The sequence below is a fragment of the Heterodontus francisci genome, chromosome 22 (genome assembly GCF_036365525.1).
Source record: "Heterodontus francisci isolate sHetFra1 chromosome 22, sHetFra1.hap1, whole genome shotgun sequence".
NCBI lineage: Eukaryota > Metazoa > Chordata > Chondrichthyes > Heterodontiformes > Heterodontidae > Heterodontus > Heterodontus francisci.
In genome coordinates, this window is record NC_090392.1 from 42,004,396 (window position 1) to 42,026,787 (window position 22,392).

Below are 22,392 nucleotides of genomic sequence, written 5' to 3' on the forward strand. Positions count from 1 at the left end.
AGTGGGGCGGGTGGGGCACAGTTGGCAAGAGGAAAAGCAATAGTGTTCGTTAAAACCAGGAATCTAATGGGCTATGGGGTTGAAATACTCTCTGATAATAAGGAAGTGACGCAGTGAACAAAGGGAATGGCGAGGACTGCTGTGAATCTCATGGGGTCATGGTGACCATGAACTAAAGGCCGGTTTGGGTCTGCAAATAAAACCCGACCCAACAGAACCACATCTGACCTGGCCCAAATCCTTTCGGTTTTTTTCCGCGCCCAACCCGACCATCTGTTAACCTAGCATCTGTTTTTCACTTTGTTACTTAACTGCACAAGCTTAAAAAACTGTAACTAAACAACCTTTCAAGTCCAAAAAGTACATTAAGATTGGAGCCACTTACTGGAGGTGGTGGTAGAGCATGTCCGACCCTGCCCGACTCGACCCGAGCTTGAATGCGGACCCGGAAGAACGACCCAACCTGACCCGACCCCACGCATGTCGTTGGGTCCCGTTGGGTTCGGGCCGGGTAGCCATAGCCATGCTCTACCATGAACATCAGACTATGTTTCTCTGAGCGTTGCTGTGTGTGTGCTTGCAGGTGTGGTATGCAGCATCATATGCAGACTTTGTGGAGCGGAAGATCCATGACATCTCCGAGGAGGAACGGAAAGGTGAGTGACTGCCTCTATCGTACGACTTGTAGGGTCAGCAGTCAATGTACTGTGTGTCAGCAGGGCTTATACACTGCTCTAGATGAAGGAAAGAGCTTATATTTCACCTTCAGTGGCCCAAAGGCAAAGGCAGACTGGAAGATGAGTTTTTAAAATGCTTTCATGACAGTTTCCTGGAAGAATACGTTGAGGAATCAATTGGGAATAAAGCTATTTTAGATCTAGTATTGTGTAATGAAGCAAGGTAAATTAGTAATTTCATTGTAAAAGATTCTTTGGGAAAATGTTATCCCATAATACAATTGAATGCCACATTAAGTTTGAGAGTGACACACTCGAGCATAGTATGAGGTATGGCTAAGGTGGATTGAATAAATAGACTAAAAGGCTTGGTGGTAAATAAACAGTGGCAAGCCTTTAAACAAACAATTCAAAATGTTCCAGAAAAATACATTCCATCAAAAAAATGAAAGCTAAGTTAGAAAGATCCAGCCATGACTTACTTGGAAAGATGAGGATAGTATTAGATTAAAAGAAGAGGCTTAGAATGTTGCGAAGGATAGTAGAAAGCCTGAGGATTGGAAGAGTTTTAAAACACAGCAAAGGGTGATCAAAAAGTTGATAAAAAGGAAAAAAAATAAGAGTGTAAGAGTAAACTAGTCAAGAATATTAGAACGGATTGGAAGAGCTTTTACCTATATATAAAAAAGAGGCGAGTAGCTGAAGTAAATGTTTGTCCCTTAGGGGCAAAGGCAGGAGAAATTAATCATGGGGAATGAGGAAGTAGCAGAGATGTTGAACAAAATACTTTATGTCTGTCTGCACAATAGCAGGCACAAATTACATACCAGAAATAGAGGGGAACCAAGGGGCTAAACAGAGTGACGAGTTTAAGGTAATGTCAGCAGAAAAAAAAATTGGAAAAACTTAAAAGACTGAAAGCCGACAAATCCCCAGTATCTGATGGCCTACAGCCTAGCATTCTAAAAGAGCTAGCTGCAGAGATAGTGAATGCACTGATTATGATTTTCCAAAATTCCCCAGATTCTAGAAAGGTCCCAGAGGATTGGAAATTAGCAAATGTAACACTGCTATTTCAGGAAAGAGAAAGAAAACGGGGAATGACAGGCCAATTAGCCTGACACTCTTTTAACAATACACTTAGACAATCATAGTACGATCAGATAGAGTCAAATGGTTTTATAAAAGGGAAATTATGTTGACAAACTTATTAGAGACTTTTGAGGATGTAACTAGTAGGATAGATGAAGGGGAGCTTGTAGATGTAGTTTACTTGCCTCTTTCCATACAAGGTGCCACACAAAAGGTCAACAGACAAGATGAGGGCTCATGGAGTTGAGGGTCATACATTAGCGTGGATGGAGGATTGGTAAACGGACAGTAAGTAGAGAGTAGGGATAACTGGGGCATTTTCAAGTTGACAGGCTGTAACTAGTGGAGTGCCGGAAAGATCAGTGCTGGGGCATTAGCTATTTACAATATATATTAATAACAACAAAGAGACCGAGAGTAAAATTTCCAACTTTGCTGACAATACAAAGTTAGGTGGGAATGTAAGATGTGAGGAGGGTACCAAGTGGCTGCAAAGAGATATAGACAGGTTAAGCGAGTAGACAACAAAGTAGCAGATGGAGTATAATGTGGGGAAGTGTGAGGTTAGTCACTTTGGTAGTAAGAATAGGAAAGAAGAATATTTTTTAAAAGGTGTTGAAACTTCTAAATGTTGATGTTCAGAGAGACTTGGGTGTGCTGGTGTAAGGAACACAGGAAGTTAGCTTGCAGGTGCAGCAAGCAATTAGGAAGGCTATAGCCATGTTGGCCTTTGTCGCAAGGGGGTTGGAGTACAAGAATAAGGAAGTCTTGCTATAATTGTACTGGGCTTTGGTGAGACCACAACACAGTTTTGGTCTTCATATTTAAGGAAGGATTTACTTGCATTGGAGATGGTACAGCGAAGATCCACTAGATTGATTCCTGGGATAACAGGGTTGTCCTATGATGAGAGGCTGAATAAATTGAGCCTGTACTCTCTGGAGTTTAGAAAAATTAGAGTTGACGTCATTGAAACATAAAAGATTCTGAAGGGGCTTGGTAGGGTAGACACTGAGAGGTTGTTTCCCCAGGCTGGGGAGTCTAGCACACGGAGGCACAGTCTCAGGATAAGGGATCATTTAGCACAGAGATGAGGAGGAACTTCTTCACTTAAAGGGTTGTGACTGTTTGAAATTCTCTACCCCAGAGGGTTGTGGTTCTCCTTCTTAAAGTATATTCAAGGCTGCAATGGGCAGATTTTTGGTGTCTCAGGGAATCAAGGGATATAGGGAATCAGGCAGGAAAGTGAAATTGAGGCAGAAGATTAGCCATGATCATATTGAAGGGCAGATCAGGCTCCAGGGGCCATCTGGTCCACTCTTGCTCCTATTTCTTATGTTTTTAAAGCACTTTACAGCCAATGGATTACTTTTCAAGTGCAGTCACTGTTGTTGTGCAGGCAAACATGGCAGTAATTTTGCACATGTCAGGGTTCAACAAACAGCAACTGTAACTGGTTAATTTTGTGATCAATGTTAGCCAGGACCTTGAGACAAGTCCCGACTCTTCTTTGTATGGTATTATGGGATTTTTTTACTTCCTCCCAAGCAGGCTGACAGGACCTCACTTAAACGTCTCATCTGCAGAGTGGCACCTCTGACAATGCAGCACTCCCTCAGTTCTGCTTTGAAGTAACACCCTACATTATGTGCTTCCAGCAGTTAATCTTGAACCCATGACCTGATTCGAGGTGAAAGTGGTACCATTGAGCCAGGTTGACACTTTAAAGGTCAGGATTTGTGGCTGTTTTCCAAGTGGAACTAACTGGCCTGTAATTTCCTGGCTTAACAATTTCCCTTTTCTTGAACAGGGTTCAACATTTGTCATCCTCCAGTCTTTTGGCACAGTTCATGCTGTCAATTATATTTGTAACATTATGGTTAGTGTCTCCACTATTTTCTCACCAACCTCCTTCAGTATTCCTGAATCCATACCATCTGGGCCTGGGGACTTGTCCTCTTAGTTTAATTATATTTATTTTAAACACAATGTCCTTTTGAATATTTGTCTCGAGTAGTGGATGTTCCACACCCACTTTCACCTTCTTCAGTAAAAAGAAAACTGAGGTGAAATACTTTGTGAGCACCTTTTCCATTCACTTCACATTTAAGTGGTGATAGGGAAGCCAGGAAAGTATGGGTTGGTCAGTCTTACTTCAGTTGCTGATAAACTACTAAGGCCTGTAACTAAGGATGAAATTACAAAGCACTGTAAGAGAAATGTGAGTTAAATCAGGACCAGTCAACACAGATTTCGAAAAACCTGGTTATGATTGACCAACCTTTACATAAATAACAGGAGAGTGAAAAGAAGTAGTCTGTATGGTTTAAATGGATTTTCACAAATCATTCGAAAATGTACCACCCAGGTGAGATGGGTGGAGGGAGAAGGGAAAGGGTAAACGCAAGTTTCTCAGAAGGAAAGAGGTGAGTGGTGCTCCTATTCACTATATATGTATGTGTGTGTATATAAATCTTCTGGATTTAGGAGTTGAGGGAACAATGTTGAAATTTGTTAACAATCCAAATTGTGGAGTATGGCAAACTGTGACTAAGATTGTGAAAGACTGCCGATCTATCATGGTAAATACCGATGATTTAGACTTAAATGTAGGGGCATGAATAAGAAGTTGCAGGTGATTCAAAAATTGTGTGGTGGTTGATAGTCAGGCAGAAAGCTGTAGACTGCAGGAAGATATCAATGGACTGGTCAGTTGGGCAGAAAAGTGGCAAATGACATCCAAAGAAGTGTGAGGTAATGCATTTGGAGAGGGCAAACAGGGTAAAGGAACGCATGGAATAAATGGTAGGATACTGAAGTGTAGAAGAACAGAGGGACCTTGCAGTGCATATCCACAGATCCCTTAAGGTCGCAGGTCAGGTAGATAAAGTAGTTAAGGAGGCATAATAGGATACCTTCCTTTATTAGCCGAGGTATTGAATTTAAGAGCAGGGAGGTTAGGCTACATACAGTTAGACTACTGCATACAGATCTGGTCACCGCATTACATGAAAGATATGATGTTACCAGGATTGGAGATTTTTTTAACTATGAGAAAAGATTGGATAGGCCGTGGTTATTTTCTTTGGAACAGAGGTGTCTGAGGGGAGATTTAATTGAGGCGTATAAAATTATGAAGGGCTGAGAGCAGATAGGAAGTATCTATTTCCCTTAGCAGAATGGCAATAACCAAGCAACATAGAATTCAAATAATTGGCAGAAAGATTAGAAGGGATTTGAGGAGGATTTTTTCACCCAGAGGATGGTGGGGATCTTTACCTAATTGCTTGAAAGTGTGATAGAGGCAGAAACCCTCATCACATTTAAAAACTAATTGAATATGCACTTAAAGCACCGTAACCTACAGGGCTACAAACCAACAGCTGGAAAGTGGAAGTAGGCTGTATAGCTCTTTTTTGGTATGCATAGAAATGATGGGCCCAATCGCCGCCTCCTGTGCTGTAAATTCTTTTGTTTTTAAGATAGGCATCCAGCAACAGATGCAGGAAAATACAAGGTAATACATTTTGGTTGTAAAATAGGAAATGGAAGTCCACAATGTTGGTAAAAGAAAGAACATGAATTAATATCATGCCGTATCCCATCCTCATAATGGCATAAAATGTTTTGCAACTAGTGGATAAATTTTGCAATGCACTTTTGTAGTGACCAATTTGCGGGCAGCCAGCTGCCATAAACAGTGTCCTAAATTCATGAATAAGTGAAGCGATAATCCATTTTTCTGTGGTCTTGGTTGAGGGAAGAATGTTTGCCAGGCTACTAGGAGAACTCCCTGCTCTTTGAAAAGTGCCACAGGATCATTTCAATGAATCCCCAAGCAAGCAGACAAGGCCTTGATTTAAAGTCTTACCTGAAAGACAGGGCATTGACAAGGCAGCACTGAAATGTCAGTGCAAGTCTGCAGTGGAGCTTAAACCAATAATTTTCTGAACAAAATTGTTACCAACTGAGCCAAGCTGACACTTGGGATTCTAAATGGAGTGGATGACCTTAGTGTTCAGATACACAGGTCATTTCTACTTGTGCTACCAGTTTTATAGTCCAAAACAAAGCTTGGCTTTGTATCTTGAGTCATTGATTTACAAAAGCACTAATGTTGAACTTATATAAGACTTTAATTTGGACAGTTATAGTATTCTGTAGAGTCTTGAGAACCCCATTATAGGAAGGCTGTAAACGCAGTTTTAAAGAAAATGCTAAGTGGTTGTTACCAGGCATGTGAAGTTACAGTTATGTGGAGAAACATGAGTATGTTATGGATTGATTTGATAGAAGCTTTCAAGATTCCAAAATGTTTTGCCATGGTAAAAAAAAACAAAAGAACAACTTGGGATGTTTTTCCAACATTAAAATGCAAGGTGCTTCATAATATTAAAAAAGTGAAGTAGAAGATATTAGTAGGAGTGACTAAGTACTTGGTCAAAGAGGAGGTTTTAAAGCGTATCTTAACTGAGAGGTTTAGGAAGGATGTTCTAGAGCAGGGAGGGGTCAGCAACCCACAGCACCAGAGCCGCATGTGGCTGTTTAACAGAATCATTTGCGGCTCTTAACCTTTTCCAGTAGGATCACATTATCATGAAAAAGCCTAAAAAAAATTATGTCAACAAAATGACAGATTGAAGAACTAGACGGCAACACAATTTCCTTATTGAATTATTCATTTGCTTAATCAAAAATTTAGTTTCTACACTGTCGGGTTTCAAAATAGCATTTTTAGGGATTGTTAAGGATAAATGTTTAAACAATCTTTAACAATCTTTAGCTGTTGACAGTTTAGCTCATGATTCAGTTCATAAATTTTACAAGAATTTAGCATTCAAAATTATTTAATGCGAAAATTTTATAAATTATGTTAGGAGAAGTATCGCACATGGGATTTGTTTCATTTGCTGAGGAAGTAAGAGCCGTGCTTTTATTGTGGGGATAAAAGCTAATCATTATGCTACACTTTACAGTTTCATATGATTATTTTAACAAAACACATCATCGTGGTCTAAATAAACCTGCTCGAGTGATATAGCTACACCATGAGTATAGATTATGCCTTTGGTTCGAAGAACAGATTTTTTGCTTGAAACTATTAATTTTCTAATATAGCTGAGAGGATAAATTATTTTGAATGTGCTATTTAGAAACTTTTTTATCATGAGAATCAGTAGTTGAAAAAATTGTCTTAATTCTGCACATATTAAGTTAGTTTGTTTTAAAGATGACTTTACTGACAAAATTATAGTAAAAAAAAAATCTATTTATTATACGGTCTATTCTAAAAGCAAAGATAAAAAGCATTCTTTCAGTTATATACATATATTTCTTAGTTTTTTACTCAAAGTGAAAGTGTACTGTTTTTCCATTAAATTAATATGGTTCACCATTTTTACATTTTCTTTTTGCACATGCTTATGCATAATTCATGCAGATTTGACGCATTAAACCTGAACTTGCAAATACTGGCCATGCGAAGAAAAAATAAAATAAAAACTCAAAAACTCTCAAAACATGCAATAATTCAGAGTTTGGTCTATTTTAATTTTTTTTCTATTGATGTATAAATTTGATACATGTATTATTTATTATATATGCAAATTATGCATTCTACTCCGCGACACTTAGCCATTTGCTATGTATTTGGATTAGAAATACCAAGTTTTAGAAAATATCAGTTCACAAAAAAATCTGAGGAAAGACTATTTTCTTCATGTCTAAGATGAAGAATTGCAGTGCCTAACACATGGCATAAATTTTTGTAAAATAATCACGGATTGAAATCCATTTGTAAGGGCATGTTTCTATTGTTCTCAAAGTTGAACATGTATTTACATTAAAACATTAAAGTAACTTTAGATTTTAAAAAAATTGATGTCTATCAAACAGGGCCTAACCAATGATGTGGAACAGCCATAACAATCGATAACACAAGATGCAAAAAAAAAAGTGTTTTAATGTGCATTTACCTCTGATTTTCGAATAAAAAAATGTTTGGATACAAAAAGATTTGCAGGGGGAAAAAGGGGTTATAAGCATCATATTTGGGGGGAAAATGAATTTAATCACAGATAGCAAATTGGTTGAAACAGAATCATCGAAGATGAAAAGAGTGACTTTAGTTTAGAGATGACTAGATTTCGTTTTGCTACCAAGCCAAACAGGCCTTGCATATATCTGATATGGGATGAAATGTTTCATGTTAACAAAAAATCAAATTCTGCTTGACATTTGGTAACCCGAAAAATATCCACCTAGAAGTGAAAGAAAACCTACCATTATGATTCTCCAGAAAAAGCTTAATAAAGCCGGATGCAAATTTAAGATTTGAGTAGCATCACAATTCAACTTTGAAAATTAAAATAACAGTTTTTACCTGCTCCAGGAATGTAGAACCTGGATTTTTGCCCGACGTATGTACAAGATTGAAATTACATGAAATTCAGCAGTATCTGCAATCATTCTTGTATCATCGAGAGAAGTTAAAGCAAATGGCTTTTTCAGTATCAAATAAGCACATAATGTTCCTTCGATTCTCGATAACCATGTTTTTCCTTTTGCGGTATACTTGTGTCTTTAATCCATGCTTTTATTTCTTTTTGTCTTGTGGCTCCCAAAGTTTTATTTTTGGCAATTTTTTCCTAAAAGGTAAAAAGGGTTTCCAACCCCTGTTCTAGAGTATGGAGCTTGGATAGCTGAAGACACCGTTGCCAATGTTGGGGCTAAGGGAGGGGCTGATGCACAAGTTGTGGACAGAGTGTGAGGAACAGTGAGTTCTTGGGGGCAGGAGGGGAAGAATTTTTGGGCTGAAGGAGGTTAAAAAGGTGGGATTTGGCAAGGCCATGAAGGAGAGTTTGGAATTTGAGACATTTCGAGTTCTTGGAACCAATATACGACAGCGAAGATTGGCGTGATGGGTGAGTGGGACTTTGTGCAGGATAGGAGATGGGCATAGAGCTTTCGATGAGCTGGAATTTGAATGGCGAGGCTGGAAGACCGACCAGGAGAGCATTGGAATAGTTAAATTGAAGGTAACAAATGGTGACAAATATTTTCACCACTGGTGAAATGATAACGAGGGCACAAAATTTAGATAATGACGAGAAGTATTGAAGGGTGATTTATAGAGCGAGTGGTTAGAATGTGGAATTCTGTGCCACAAATCATTGTTGAAATAGAGTCCATAAGTTCTTTTGAAAGGGAGTTAGATGGTCACTTGCAAAGGAATAATATTGAAGGGACCTAATTAAGCTAAAGGAGGTCCAAGTCCTGAGACCTGAATGAATATATTAAAGGATGCTGAAGGAAATGGGGGAAGAAATAGCAGAGGACTTAGAAATAATATTTCAGAAATCTACTGATCAGAGCATTGGGGAGTAGCCAGTTAAATACCCCATCTTTAAAAAAAAAATGAAACAGTTAACCCAATTATTGACCAGTTGGTTTAACATCTGAGAGGGGAAATTATCCAATCTTTAATTAAAAATGAAATTGCTAAATATTTAGGTGAAGAGAAAATAGTTAGAAACAGCCAATATGAATTTCAGGACAAAAGATTGTGTTCAACAAACTGACAAGTCCATTGAGGAGGTGGTAGATATGGTGGATGAGGAAAGCAGTAGTTGTGGTATACATAAACTTTGAGAAAGCCTTTGACAAGATGCCATACAGAATACCATTGGAGAAGGGATATGAAATTAGGAGGAGGGTAATATCCTGGATTAAAACTGTTTGGAAGGGAGCAAACGGAGAGTAGTAATTTAGGGCAGTTTCTCAGTGGTTAGACATAGACCACCATGTTCCACAGTAAACTGTTCTGGGATTGTTTCTGTTCACTGTGTACAGCAATTATTTGGATTTAGGACTTTAGAGAGTGTTTTCCAAGCTTACAGATGATGCTAACATAGGAAGCACAGTAAATAATTCTGAGGACCAAAAAGCAAAGAGGACACTAATCAGATGGTGGAAAAGGCAAAAAAAGTGGCAGATGGAATTCAGTGTCAGTAAATGTAAAGTTTTTCTTGGTAATTGTACTTTAATTGGGTCGTGTGGCAGAGCACAGAGATTTCAGGGTTCAGGTTAACAAGACCTTGAAAGCAGCACCTCAAGTTGGTAACGCCATGAATAAAACTAATGGAATACTGGGGTTTTATGGTAAGATGTATAGAATATAAAAGTTGAGATGGAATGGCGAATCTACGTAAAACTTCAATAAGACAACAGTTGGAGTGTTGTGTATAGTTTTAGGCTCCACACAGGAAGGATGCTAACGCGATAAAAACAGCACAGTACTGACTTACTGGGATGCCTGGTATGAGCAAACACAAACATGAAGAAAGACTGGAAAAAATGGACTGCTTTCAGAGATTAAAGGATGATTTTGTTGAGATGGTTAAAGTTAAAAGGGATGGAGCAGATTAGATCAATACCGCATGTTTCCAGTGATTGAGGCTTAGAATGAGGGAGCATAGTAACATAGTAACATAGAACATTACAGCGCAGTACAGGCCCTTCGGCCCTCGATGTTGCGCCGATCTGTGAAACCATCTGACCTACACTATTACAAGATGAAATGTAAGAGTTTTAAGATAGATAGCAGGAGAAACTATTTTTCACTGGACTCTGAGGCTGTAGAATGTGCTACTAGAGTTAGTGACTGAAGAAAAGGTTAGATAGGTGGTTTGAGGAAAGGGACTTTTAAAACCTAATTTCTGTTCTAAGCTGTATATTTATTCATGGACTCCCTGCCTACGACACACGCTTTATTCCTAATCAGAATGTATTTACTTTGCACCTTACTCATCTCGTATTTAAATATTTCTCACAGCTGGTCCACAGTTTGATCTGCCATTTTTTTTTATAAGTTAATCTGATTTTGTCGTCTCTATCCTGCTGAAAGTCAGGTTATAGAATAACCTAGAGTGCTCTCTTAACTTCTGGTCAATTACTGGTTCTGTTCCATTATTTAGAACCAGATCAAGCGCTGCATTCTTCCCACTTGATTGTGGAATCAGTCCTGGATGTATTCTAAGAATGTCTCCACATTCTGCACAAACCTTTGTCTAACCCAGTCGACCTTAGGATGGCTGAAGTCCCCCATTATTACTGTTGATCCTGCAAACTTCTCTAAATTGCTTTCAAATCTCTTCCTTGATTTCTTTCACATAATTTAGAGGTCTGTAATAAACTCCCAAATGGTAACAGAAAGGGAAAATAGGCAGGGCTATGTGGAAAGACCAGGGGTGTGTGTCAGAAATGGTGTTGTCTTCATTAGGTAGGATCATGACAAGCTTTTTTTTGTCTGATGACAAAGAGGGTTCTGTTTGGCTTGTTTGGCAACAGCAATAAACGACTGCATTATTTCAAGGTGATCATATCAGAAATCTGGAGTGTTGGCAAAACCAAAAGAGGGCTGAATTAACACTCAAAATGATGGTGTGGCCCCACTGAGCAGTCACTCACCTGCATAATATATTGTCAAACTGTACAGTTAGGACACTGTGCCAGAGGCTTTAAATACTGTTGAAGTAACAGTTTGCTTACCATAATAGGCACAAATGATGCATGCAATTCTTGTTGGCAAAACATGACACAGCTGCCAGGTCCATTTGTCTTGGGTTTTCTATATAACCCAACACTCCATTGTTTATGAAAAAAATAATTGTGTGCTCAATGTGCTGGAGAATGGAACTCTTTTATTTTAAGCACCCAGTGTTAACATCAAGCTCTCCCAATTCAGTTGTAGCACAGTCAGATTCAGGGTAAAGATGCCTCGACTCTGCTCCCCTCTAATGCATCATTTAAAAAAAAAAATACTTTTGATGAGATGTTGCTGAACAGGCTTAAAAATAGAAACACACAGTTAAAGGGAATGGATAGGCAGTTGGTTAAAGGACAGGAAATGGAGAGGAGTGGTTAATGTTTTAACAGACCAGAGCCTGTGAACAATGTTTTCCCTGGGGTTGCTTAGACAGTTATTCCTTTTCTTCCCCATTCCTCCCCTTCCCCCCATTTCCCCCTATCCCTCCCCTTCCCCCATTTCCTTCTATCCCCTCCCCGTCTCTCTCCCCTCTTCATCCCCCTTCCCCTCTCCCTCCCTCTCTATTTAGCTATCTGGACTTAGGTATAGGGGCACAATATCCATATCTGCAGTTAATGCAAGAATAGGGAGCATGAATTTTTGTTTTAAAAACAGAATATAGGATCCCAGGGTTAATCAATAGGATTGTAGCATACAAAAGCAGAGGCGATACTAAATCGGTACAAATCATTGATTCGGCTGTAGTTAGAATATTATGAGCAACTTTAAGCTCCTTACCTTACAATGAATGTTAATACCATGGGGAGGTACACCCCTGTATAATGATCACAGGGATGAGAGGCTTTAGTTATAAAGAAGAGACTAGAGAAAAGACTGGGACTCAGCGATTAATACAAAGAAGGTTGAGGAGATCTGATGAAAGTGTTAAAAATTAAGGAAAGGTTTTGATGCGATAAATAGGGAAAAGCTATTTCCACCAGTGAATCAGTAACTGCAGTGCATGAGTTTAATATCATCACCAAAACAATCGTGTCTGATTAATTTGATTGAATTATTTGAACAACAACAAATTAACTATTTTTATTAATAAACCAATTTTAAACAATAACGAGAAGTCTATATTTATATATATATATATATATATAAAATATATATATAAAAGCAGATTTTATAACTTCGTATTCTTCCTAACCCTCATGCGCACACATATATTCAAAACCCAACGGTTAACCAGTTTTAAAAGATTGGTTTAAGTTGCAATGATTTCATAGGTATAATAAAGTAACTGGGTTTTTTTTTTAGAGATACAGTACTGAAACAGGCCCTTCGGCCCACCGAGTCTGTGCCGACCATCAACCACCCATTTACACTAATCCTACACTAATTCCATATTCCTACCACATCCCCACCTATCCCTATATTTCCCTACCACCTACCTATACTAGGGGCAATTGCTAATGGCCAATTTACCTATCAACCTGCAAGTCTTTGGCATGTGGGAGGAAACCGGAGCACCCAGAGGAAACCCACGCAGACACAGGGAGAACTTGCAAACTCCACACAGGCAGTACCCGGAATTGAACCCGGGTTACTGGAGCTGTGAGGCTGCGGTGCTAACCACTGCGCCACTGTGCCTTCTGGGAGAATATTTCTGGTTTGGTGAGGTGTCCAAGTCCAAGTCAAATAGTCTCCAGGTGAAATTAATGAACAGTCTGTGGTGTTTATGCATTCAAGGCAATTTGTTTGCAGCAGGCATCACACAGATCTCCCATAAAAAGGTGTAGCAACAGGTCTACGTGGATCTCTAAGTGGCAGTCCAACAACAGAAACTTTCCTGAGGTTTCAGGATCTTTCAAATACACAAAAAGGCAACCGGGCTCACTTCTGAGTTAGAGAGTTTCCAGAGACAGGAATCTTTCCACCCATAACAATGCAAGGCTTCCTTTCAGCAAAGGAAGCAGTGATTCTCGAAAGAGTTTTGCAACTCCTCTTCCTAAGTCTCCCCTCTCTCTTCAGGCCTAAACAGCAACAAGGGTTTTAGCTTCCATACCTTAGATTTGCACCTCCTTCAAAGTTTTTTTTAACTTCATGAAGAAATTCTAATTTCGCTTAATACAGGAAGTATTCCCCAAGAGAAAACGTTTCTGGGCTGTCTTACCCAATTTATAGCAGCAAACTGGTCTTTTACTCTCTTTCAGAGAGAGATCTCTTTCTCTGGTCTCCAAACAGGTTCGAGCCAAAACTGGTCTTTTACTTGCAAGAGAGAAGCTAAAAACTCCCCATCAGCCAGTCATTTCTCCCTGCTGAATGGCTTAGAAAAACAGATTGCCTTGCAACTACCCCACCCGGTTCAGCATTCACTGTTCTCAGAGAAATCCTTTTTCTCAGTCTTAAAGGCATGCACAACTTTTGTGACAATTCAAAATGGGGAAATGGTGGCGTAGTGGTAATTTAGCTGGATAATTCAGAGGCCTGGACTAATGCTCCTGAGACACAAGTTCAAATCCCACTACCGCAGCTGGTGGAATTTAAATCTAATTAATACATCTGGAGCAAAAAGCTAGTCTCAGTAATAGTGATCATAAAACTACCAGATTGTTGTAAAACCCATCTGGTTCGCTAATGTCCTTCAGGGAAGGAAATCTGCCTTCCTTACCCGGTCTGGCCTACCTGTGGCTCCAGACCCACAGCAATGTGGGTGACTCTTAACTGCCCTCTGAAATGGCTTATCAAGCCACTCAGTTGTATTAGGAATGGGCAACAAATGCTGGCTCTGCCAGCTTGCTCACATCCCACGAACAAATTTTTTAAAAATGACCAAGTGCCACACAGGAGACTTATTCAGAAAATGAAAGTCAATGGAACTCAGGGGAAAGTGTGATATAGATACAAAATTGGCTTGGTGACCAGAAGCAAAGGGTGGTGGTGGATGGATGTTTTTCAGACTGGCCGGTGGTTTGCTGTGGTGTTCCCCAAAGGTGAATTTTGGGTCCAATTCTCTTTTTAATTTTTGTAAATTTTATAAACTACCTAGACTTGTGGTGTAGAGGGCAGCATTATAAAGTTTGCAGATGACATGAAACTTGGTAAAGTAGTAGATAGTCATGAGGATAGTCTAAAGGAGGACATAGAAATGGGTAGAAGCATGACAGATAGAGTTCAATATGGAGAAGTGTTAAGTGATGCACTTTGGCAGGACTAATATGGAAAGACAGTTTCCAATAAATGGCACATTTTGAAAAGTGTAGATGAGCAGAGAGACTTTGGTGTCCATATATACACATCCTTAAAGATAGCAGAGCAAGTTGATAAGGTGTTTAAAAAGCATATGGGTTACTTGGGTTTATAAATACAGGAAGAATATAAGAGCAAAAAGATCATTCTAGAACTTTGTAAGTCACTGGATAGGCCTCAGCTGGAGTATTGTGCACAGTGCTGGGCACCACACTTTAAGAAAGATATAAAGGCTTTAGAAAGGGAATAGAGGAGGGATACCCGGATGTTACCAGGGCTGAGTAACTTTAGTTATGAGGGACACTTGGAATAGAGAATGTTAATCAGTGACCTAATAGAGGATTTCAAGCCGATGAGAAGCTTTGATATAGTAGCTAGAGAAAAACCCTCTGGCGAATGGGTCAATAACCAGAAGTCACAGATTCAAAATTGTTGGCAAAAGATCTGGAGGGGAGATTAGAAGAAATCCTTTCAGTCAGTTGTCAAAATCTAGAATCCTGTAAAGATGGAGATTAGCGAGAGGCAGCATGGATTTGTGAAGGGGAGGTCGTGTCTCACTAACTTGATTGAGTTTTTTGAGGAAGTGACGAAGATGATTGATGAAGGAAGGGCAGTGGATGTTATCTATATGGACTTCAGTAAAGCCTTTGACAAGGTCCCTCATGGCAGACTGATACAAAAGGTGAAGTCACATGGGACAGAGGGGAGCTGGCAAGATGGATACAGAACTGGCTCGGTCATAGAAGACAGAGGGTAGCAGTGGAAGGGTGCTTTTCTGAGTGGAGGGATGTGACTAATGGTGTTCCGCAGGGATCAGTGCTGGGACCTTTGCTGTTTGTAGTATGTATAAATGATTTGGAGGAAAATGTAGCTGGTCTGATTAGTAAGTTTGCGGACAACACAAAGGTTGGTGGAGTTGCGGACAGTGATGAGGATTGTCAGAGGATACAGCAGGATATAGATCGGTTGGAGACTTGGGCAGAGAAATGGCAGATGGGGCTTAATTCGGACAAATGTGAGATAATGCATTTTGGAAGGTCTAATGCAGGTGGGAAGTATACAGTAAATGGCAGAACCCTTGGGAGTATTGACAGGCAGAGAGATCTGGGCATACAGGTCCACAGGTCACTGAAAGTGGCAACGCAGGTGGATAAGGAAGTCAAGAAGGCATACGGCATGCTTGCCTTCATTGGTCGGGGCATAGAGTAGAAAAATAGGCAAGTCATGCTGCAGCTGTACAGAACTTTAGTTAGGCCACACTTAGAATATTGCGTGCAATTCTGGTCGCCACACTACCAGAAGGACGTGGAGGCTTTGGAGAGGGTACAGAAGAGGTTTACCAGGATGTTGCCTGGTCTGGAGGGCATTAGCTATAAGGAGAGGTTGGATAAACTCGGATTGTTTTCACTGGAACGACGGAGGTGGAGGGGCGACATGATAGAGGTTTACAAAGTTATGAGCGGCATGGACAGAGTGGATAGTCAGAAGCTTTTTCCCAGGGTGGAAGAGTCAGTTACTAGGGGACATAGGTTTAAGGTGAGAGGGGCAAAGTTTAGAGGGGATGTGCGAGGCAAGTTCCTTACACAGAGGGTGGTGAGTGCCTGGAACTTGTTGCCGGGGGAGGGGGTGGAAGCAGGTACCATAGAGACGTTGAAGAGGCATCTCGACAAATACATGAATAGGATGAGAATAGAGGGATACGGACCCCGGAAGTGCAGAAGGTTTTAGTTTAGGCAGGCATCAAGATCGGTACAGGCTTGGAGGGCCGAATGACCTGTTCCTGTGCTGTACTATTCTTTGTTCTTTGAAGCTGATTTCATAAATATTGTTAAAAAGGAGTTCGACAGGTACTTAAGGATGAGGAATTTACAGGGTTACTGATAAAAAGCGGGGATGTGGGACTAATCACAGTTGCTCTTTCTGAGGGAAACTGGCTGCATGGCTCCCTTTGTGCTGTGTGTTTCTATGATTCTATGAATGAAGAGACTTTAGCAGATTTTTTTTTCACACAGAGGGTTATGAAACCATCAAGTACCTGACCAGGCACAATGGAGGTGGGCGTTGGATATGGAAGGAAACAGAGCCACACTTGTATAGGGATAATCGGATAATACTTCAACAAGTAAAACTTGAAAGGAATTGGGCAAGTAGAGGGGGATGGAATGAAGTATGAGAGAGCTGGCACAGATGGGCTAAATGGCCTCCAGTGCTACAAAAATCTGAGATTTTAGCCAGCCTATAACTTCTGAATGAGACCGTATGTGCAGCAGTCCTATGCTCAATAGAAATTGGATTAGGCCCAAACTCATTTTTACATAAAGCCATTGCAGCTAACAAATGAAAACTTACATCTCCTGGGTCTGGACAGAGTTTGAAGTAAAGTCCCAGAGATGAAAGGCAAATGTTGACCCAGTTCCACGTCCAGCAGCAGTGAGGTTAAAATCAGACAGCCAAAAAGGCACAAAAGGACAGCCACCTGTGTCAAGAGTTGCTGATTGGGTTGCTCTTTGTAGGATAGTGTTGAATACTTGCAGGCTTGGTGCGGAGCTGAGAGCCTCTGAACACAAGGTACTTTAGAAACAAGCTGGCACTGAGGACAGATTGGCATCGATTGTTATATAATATTATAAGCCAATGGAGAACTCTTGAGTTAGCAGAACGGCAATGATCCTGTCACAGAGGCACCCCAGACAGATAAATTCTGGTCATTCAGAAACCTGTACCAAATCTTCCATGGTTCCTATCTTTACCATTCATCTTCAGAGTAGACACAAATACATTGTGAAACCAAATTGAAGATGTCTCTGAGCAAGTAACTAGAAGGGTCCCTAAAATTGCCAGGAAAAGGTCTCTAAAATTAACATAGCTTTATACTCTCAATCTCCCACAGTGGCGATAGAAATGGTTCTTCTAATCACCTTGTTCTCTGGCAGCACCTCCCTGAGCGATACTGATGCAGTCCTCCTTAGAAGAAGCATCTGAGAAAGATGGTGAGCTTGCATTTTCCCAGGTTAACGTGTGTTCGGGTCATGACCTTTTAACCACATCCTCTGTTATTATCATTCTTCCACCTACAGTCACAGGTGGCTTCCTCCATGGAAGGTTTCAGTTCTCAAAGATGGCAAGAGTCCTTTTCATAAAGGATTCAGTTCCCTAAATAGAGCCATTCATACCTACTCCTTCTTGTAGGGGGAATGGCTGGGCCACCATAGCCAGTGAGTTATTAAATCATAGAAATTTGCAGCACCAAAGGTGGCCATCTGACAAGTAGCCACCCAGCCTAATCCCACTTTTCAGATCTTGGTCCCATAGGTTATGGCACTGCGAGTGCATATCCAAGTACTTTTTAAATGTCATGAGGTTTTCTGCCTTTACCACCCTTTTCAGGCAGTGAGTTCCAGGTCGTCACCACCCTCTGGGTGAAAAAATTACCTCTCGAACCCCCTCTAAACCTCCTATCTCTTAGCCTAAATCTATGCTTCCTGGTACCCCTCAATCGGTGGGGAATAGTATCTTGTTAGCCTTTACAGTTTACAAGAATGATACCTGGACTCCAGGGGTTAGGTTACGAGGAGGGATTACACAAATTCGGCCTGTTTTTGCTCGAATTTAGAAGGTTAAGGGGTGATCTGATTGAAGTCTTCAAGATATTAACAGGAAAAGACAGGCCTGACAAAGATAAACTATTTCCACTGGTTGGAGATTCTGAAACTAGGGGGCATAGTCTAAAAATTAGGACCAGACTGTTCAGGAGAGATGTTTGGAAGCACTTCTTCACGCAAAGGGTGGTAGAGGTTTGGAACGCTGTCCCACAAATAGCAGTTGAAGCTAGAACAGTTGTTAATTTTAAATCTGAGATAGATTTTTGTTAAGCAAAGATATTAAGGGATTAGAATTAGAACGTTACAGCGCAGTACAGGCCCTTCGGCCCTCGATGTTGCGCCGACCTGTGAAACCATCTGACCTACACTATTCCATTTTCATCCATATGTCTATCCAATGACCACTTAAATGCCCTTAAAGTTAGCGAGTCTACTACTGTTGCAGGCAGGGCTTTCCACGCCCCTACTACTCTCTGAGTAAAGAAACTACCTCTGACATCTATCCTATATCTATCACCCCTCAACTTAAAGCTATGTCCCCTCGTGTTTGCCATCACCATCCGAGGAAAAAGACTCTCACTATCCACCCTATCTAACCCTCTGATTATCTTATATGTCTCTATTAAGTCACCTCTCCTCCTCCTCCTCTCCAACGAAAACAACCTCAAGTCCCTCAGCCTTTCCTCGTAAGACCTTCCCTCCATACCAGGCAACATCCTAGTAAATCTCCTCTGCACCCTTTCCACAAAAGCACCAAAGCTTCCATATCCTTCCTATAATGCGGTGACCAGAACTGCACGCAATACTCCAGGTGCGGTCTCACCAGAGTTTTGTACAGCTGCAGCATGACCTCGTGGCTCCGAAACTCGATCCCCCTACTACTAAAAGCTAACACACTATATGCCTTCTTATCAGCCCTATTAACCTGGGTAGCAACTTTCAGGGATTTATGTACCTGGACACCAAGATCTCTCTGTTCATCTACACTACCAAGAAACTTCCCATTAGCCCAGTACTCTGCATTCCTGTTACTCCTTCCAAAGTGAATCACCTCACACTTTTCCGCATTAAACTCCATTTGCCATCTCTCAGCCCAGCTCTGCAGCCTATCTATGTCCCTCTGTACCCTACAACATCCTTCGGCACTATCCACAACTCCACCGACCTTAGTGTCATCCACAAATTTACTAACCCACCCTTCTACACCCTCTTCCAGGTCATTTATAAAAATGACGAACAGCAGTGGCCCCAAAACAGATCCTTGCGGTACACCACTAGTAACTAAACTCCAGAATGAACATTTGCCATCAACCACCACCCTCTGTCTTCTTTCAGCTAGCCAATTTCTGATCCAAAGCTCTAAATCACCTTCAACCCCATACTTCCATATTTTCTGCAATAGCCTACCTTGGGGAACCTTATCAAACGCCTTACTGAAATCCATATACACCACATCCACTGCTTTACCCTCATCCACCTGTTTGGTCACCTTCTCGAAAAACTCAATAAGGTTTGTGAGGCACGACCTACCCGTCACAAAACCGTGCTGACTATCGCTAATGAACTTCTTCTTTTCAAGACGATTATAAATCCTGTCTCTTATAACCTTTTCCAACATTTTACCCACAACCGAAGTAAGGCTCACAGGTCTATAATTACCAGGGCTGTCTCTGCTCCCCTTCTTGAACAAGGGGACAACATTTGCTATCCTCCAGTCTTCCGGCACTATTCCTGTCGACAATGACGACATAAAGATCAAGGACAAAGGCTCTGCAATCTCCTCCCTGGCTTCCCAGAGAATCCTAGGATAAATCCCATCTGGCCCAGGGGACTTATCTATTTTCACACTTTGCAAAATTGCTAACACCTCCTCCTTGTGAACCTCAATCCCATCTAGCCTAGTAGTCTGAATCTCAGTATTCTCCTCGACAACATTTTCTTTCTCTACTGTAAATACTGATGAAAAATATTCATTTAACGCTTCCCCTATCTCCTCTGATTCCACACACAACTTCCCACTACTATCCTTGATTGGCCCTAATCTAACTCTAGTCATTCTTTTATTCCTGATATACCTATAGAAAGCCTTAGGGTTTTCCTTGATCCTATCCGCCAATGACTTCTCGTGTCCTCTCCTTGCTCTTCTTAGCTCTCCCTTTAGATCCTTCCTGGCGAGCTTGTAACTCTCAAGCGCCCTAACTGAGCCAAAGGTAGGTATATGGAGTTAGGCCGCAGATCAGCCATGATCTCATTGAATGGCAGGAGTGGCTCGAGGGGCTGAATGGCCTATTCCGGTTCCTATCTTTCTATGTCCTATGTTCCTTCCCCAAATGCATTGTCTCACATTTCTTGGATTGCTCTCAATTTGCCATTATTCTGCCCACCTGTCTAGTCCATTGATATCTTCCTGCAGTCTTCAGTTTTTTTTCTTCATGATCAACCACACGGCCAATTTTTGTATCATCAGTAAACTTCTTAATCATACCCCCTGCAATCAAGTCCAAATCATTGATATATACCACAAAAAGCAAGGGACCCTGCTGGAAACTGTCTTCCAGTCATAAAAACACCTATCGACCATTTACTTTTGCTTCCTGCCACTGAGCCAATTTTGGATCAAATTGCCATTTTGCCTTGAATCCCATGGGCTTATACTTTCGTGGCTAGTCTTTCATGTGGGACCTTATCAAGTGCCTTGCTAAAATCCATACAGACTGCATCAAATGCACTCATCAACCCTCCTTGTTAACTCCTCAAAAAATTCAAACATGTTAGTCAGACACAATCTTTCCATGCTGTTATTGATTGAAATGTGTCTCTCTAAATGAAGATTTATCCTGTCCATCATAATTTTATCCAATAATTTTCCTACCACCGAGTCTATGAGAAATCACTAGAAACTTATTCCAGCCTACAAGGGGAGGGGGGTATCACAGCAACCAAAGTTTGGCTCCAGACTCCAGATTCCCTACTGCAGAGCAGAGCCCTTCCTCCAGATCTCACATAGAGCACAGGAATTAACTTTCATTGGGTTTTTCGTGCCTGTCTGAATATGGCATGCTTTGAGTTCTGGGGTGATATTTGTTAGATATTCAATGTGTTTCCAAAGTAGATAAATATAAAAGAATCCAGTGGGTGTATAATATCCCAGCTGCAGATTTTCCCCCAACTTTTTTTTCTGAAGACTGCGCAATCTATTCAAATGCTAAACCTGAGTTTCCAAAACGTATTTACATATGCATGGATACATTTGAACAGCAAACTTGCGACAAACGTTTCTGCTCAGAGGGCTCCACAGATGTCAGCAATCACTAAAACAAAACATCCTGACATGCAGACCCCCCACCTGCCAAGAATGAGGCATATTAATTTTGTCATATGAAATTTGATTTTAAACTGTTGCTGGAGCGAGGAAATGACTTGTTAAACAGAACATCCGTGGCTGGAAAAAACATTTGCATACTGACAGACAGTGCTTGGAGGGACAAAGGGGCTATTCCCTGCTCCAGTTTAACCCACAATGGACTTTGAGCACCAGGTATTGTGTGTAAGAAGAGACATTTCGGGGTCAGCTAAGACAAGAGAATCCACAAACAGACGTGGTCAGACCAGCTAGTCACATGACTAACCTGCTTGGCAACCTGGATTTTTCTGAATTGTACAAAGAGTTTGAAGAGAGAAAGACTGTTTGCTCCTGGAGTGAGGAGACCTCTCCTGTCTGCTCCCATCTCTTTCTCACAAGCCTCTGCACCCACTGAGGACACATGAACTCAAGAGAGAAAAGTCTCCTCCATCGAACAAGGTTTGCGAAGAATACTGGGCCCCTACAATCAAGGACTTTACAACAAGCTTGAAGAACAGTAACCGAAACCAGCTTCAGATATTGCCTCAATCTTTTCCACTTCATTTCTTCTCTTTTCTGTTTCTAGCTGCATGTGTGTATCGTGCATGCATGCTCGTGTGGGTTCATCGCGTATCTGTAGGTGTTAACCAAATTACGGTTTAAGATGAATAAAGTTCAACCTTTTTTCTTTAAACCTAAGAAAACCTGTTTGGCTAGTTTCTTTGCCTTATAATTGGAAGTTAGTGAACAAGGATTCACTAAGGGGGAGCTAAAAAAAAAGGTATGTTAAAAATTAAACCTTGTTCCGGTAAGACCAGGTGAAGGCTGAGAGGGAACCCTAGACCTCTTTCTCACCTGGTCATAACAATTCTCATTGAACTCAACTGTTGCGCCTTG

At 40.8% G+C, this 22,392-nt stretch overlaps 1 protein-coding gene across 1 annotated transcript in view; it reads left to right on the forward strand.

The window, feature by feature from the left end:
• prdm10 (PR domain containing 10) overlaps positions 1–22,392 on the forward strand; it is a 222,800-nt gene that overhangs the window by 77,749 nt on the left and 122,659 nt on the right. The window contains exons 13-16 of the mRNA XM_068054249.1: positions 584–656; positions 17,441–17,524; positions 21,337–21,452; positions 21,895–22,131. Of these exons, the coding sequence (XP_067910350.1) occupies positions 584–656; positions 17,441–17,524; positions 21,337–21,452; positions 21,895–22,131 (510 nt within the window). The remainder of the gene's footprint in view (positions 1–583; positions 657–17,440; positions 17,525–21,336; positions 21,453–21,894; positions 22,132–22,392) is intronic.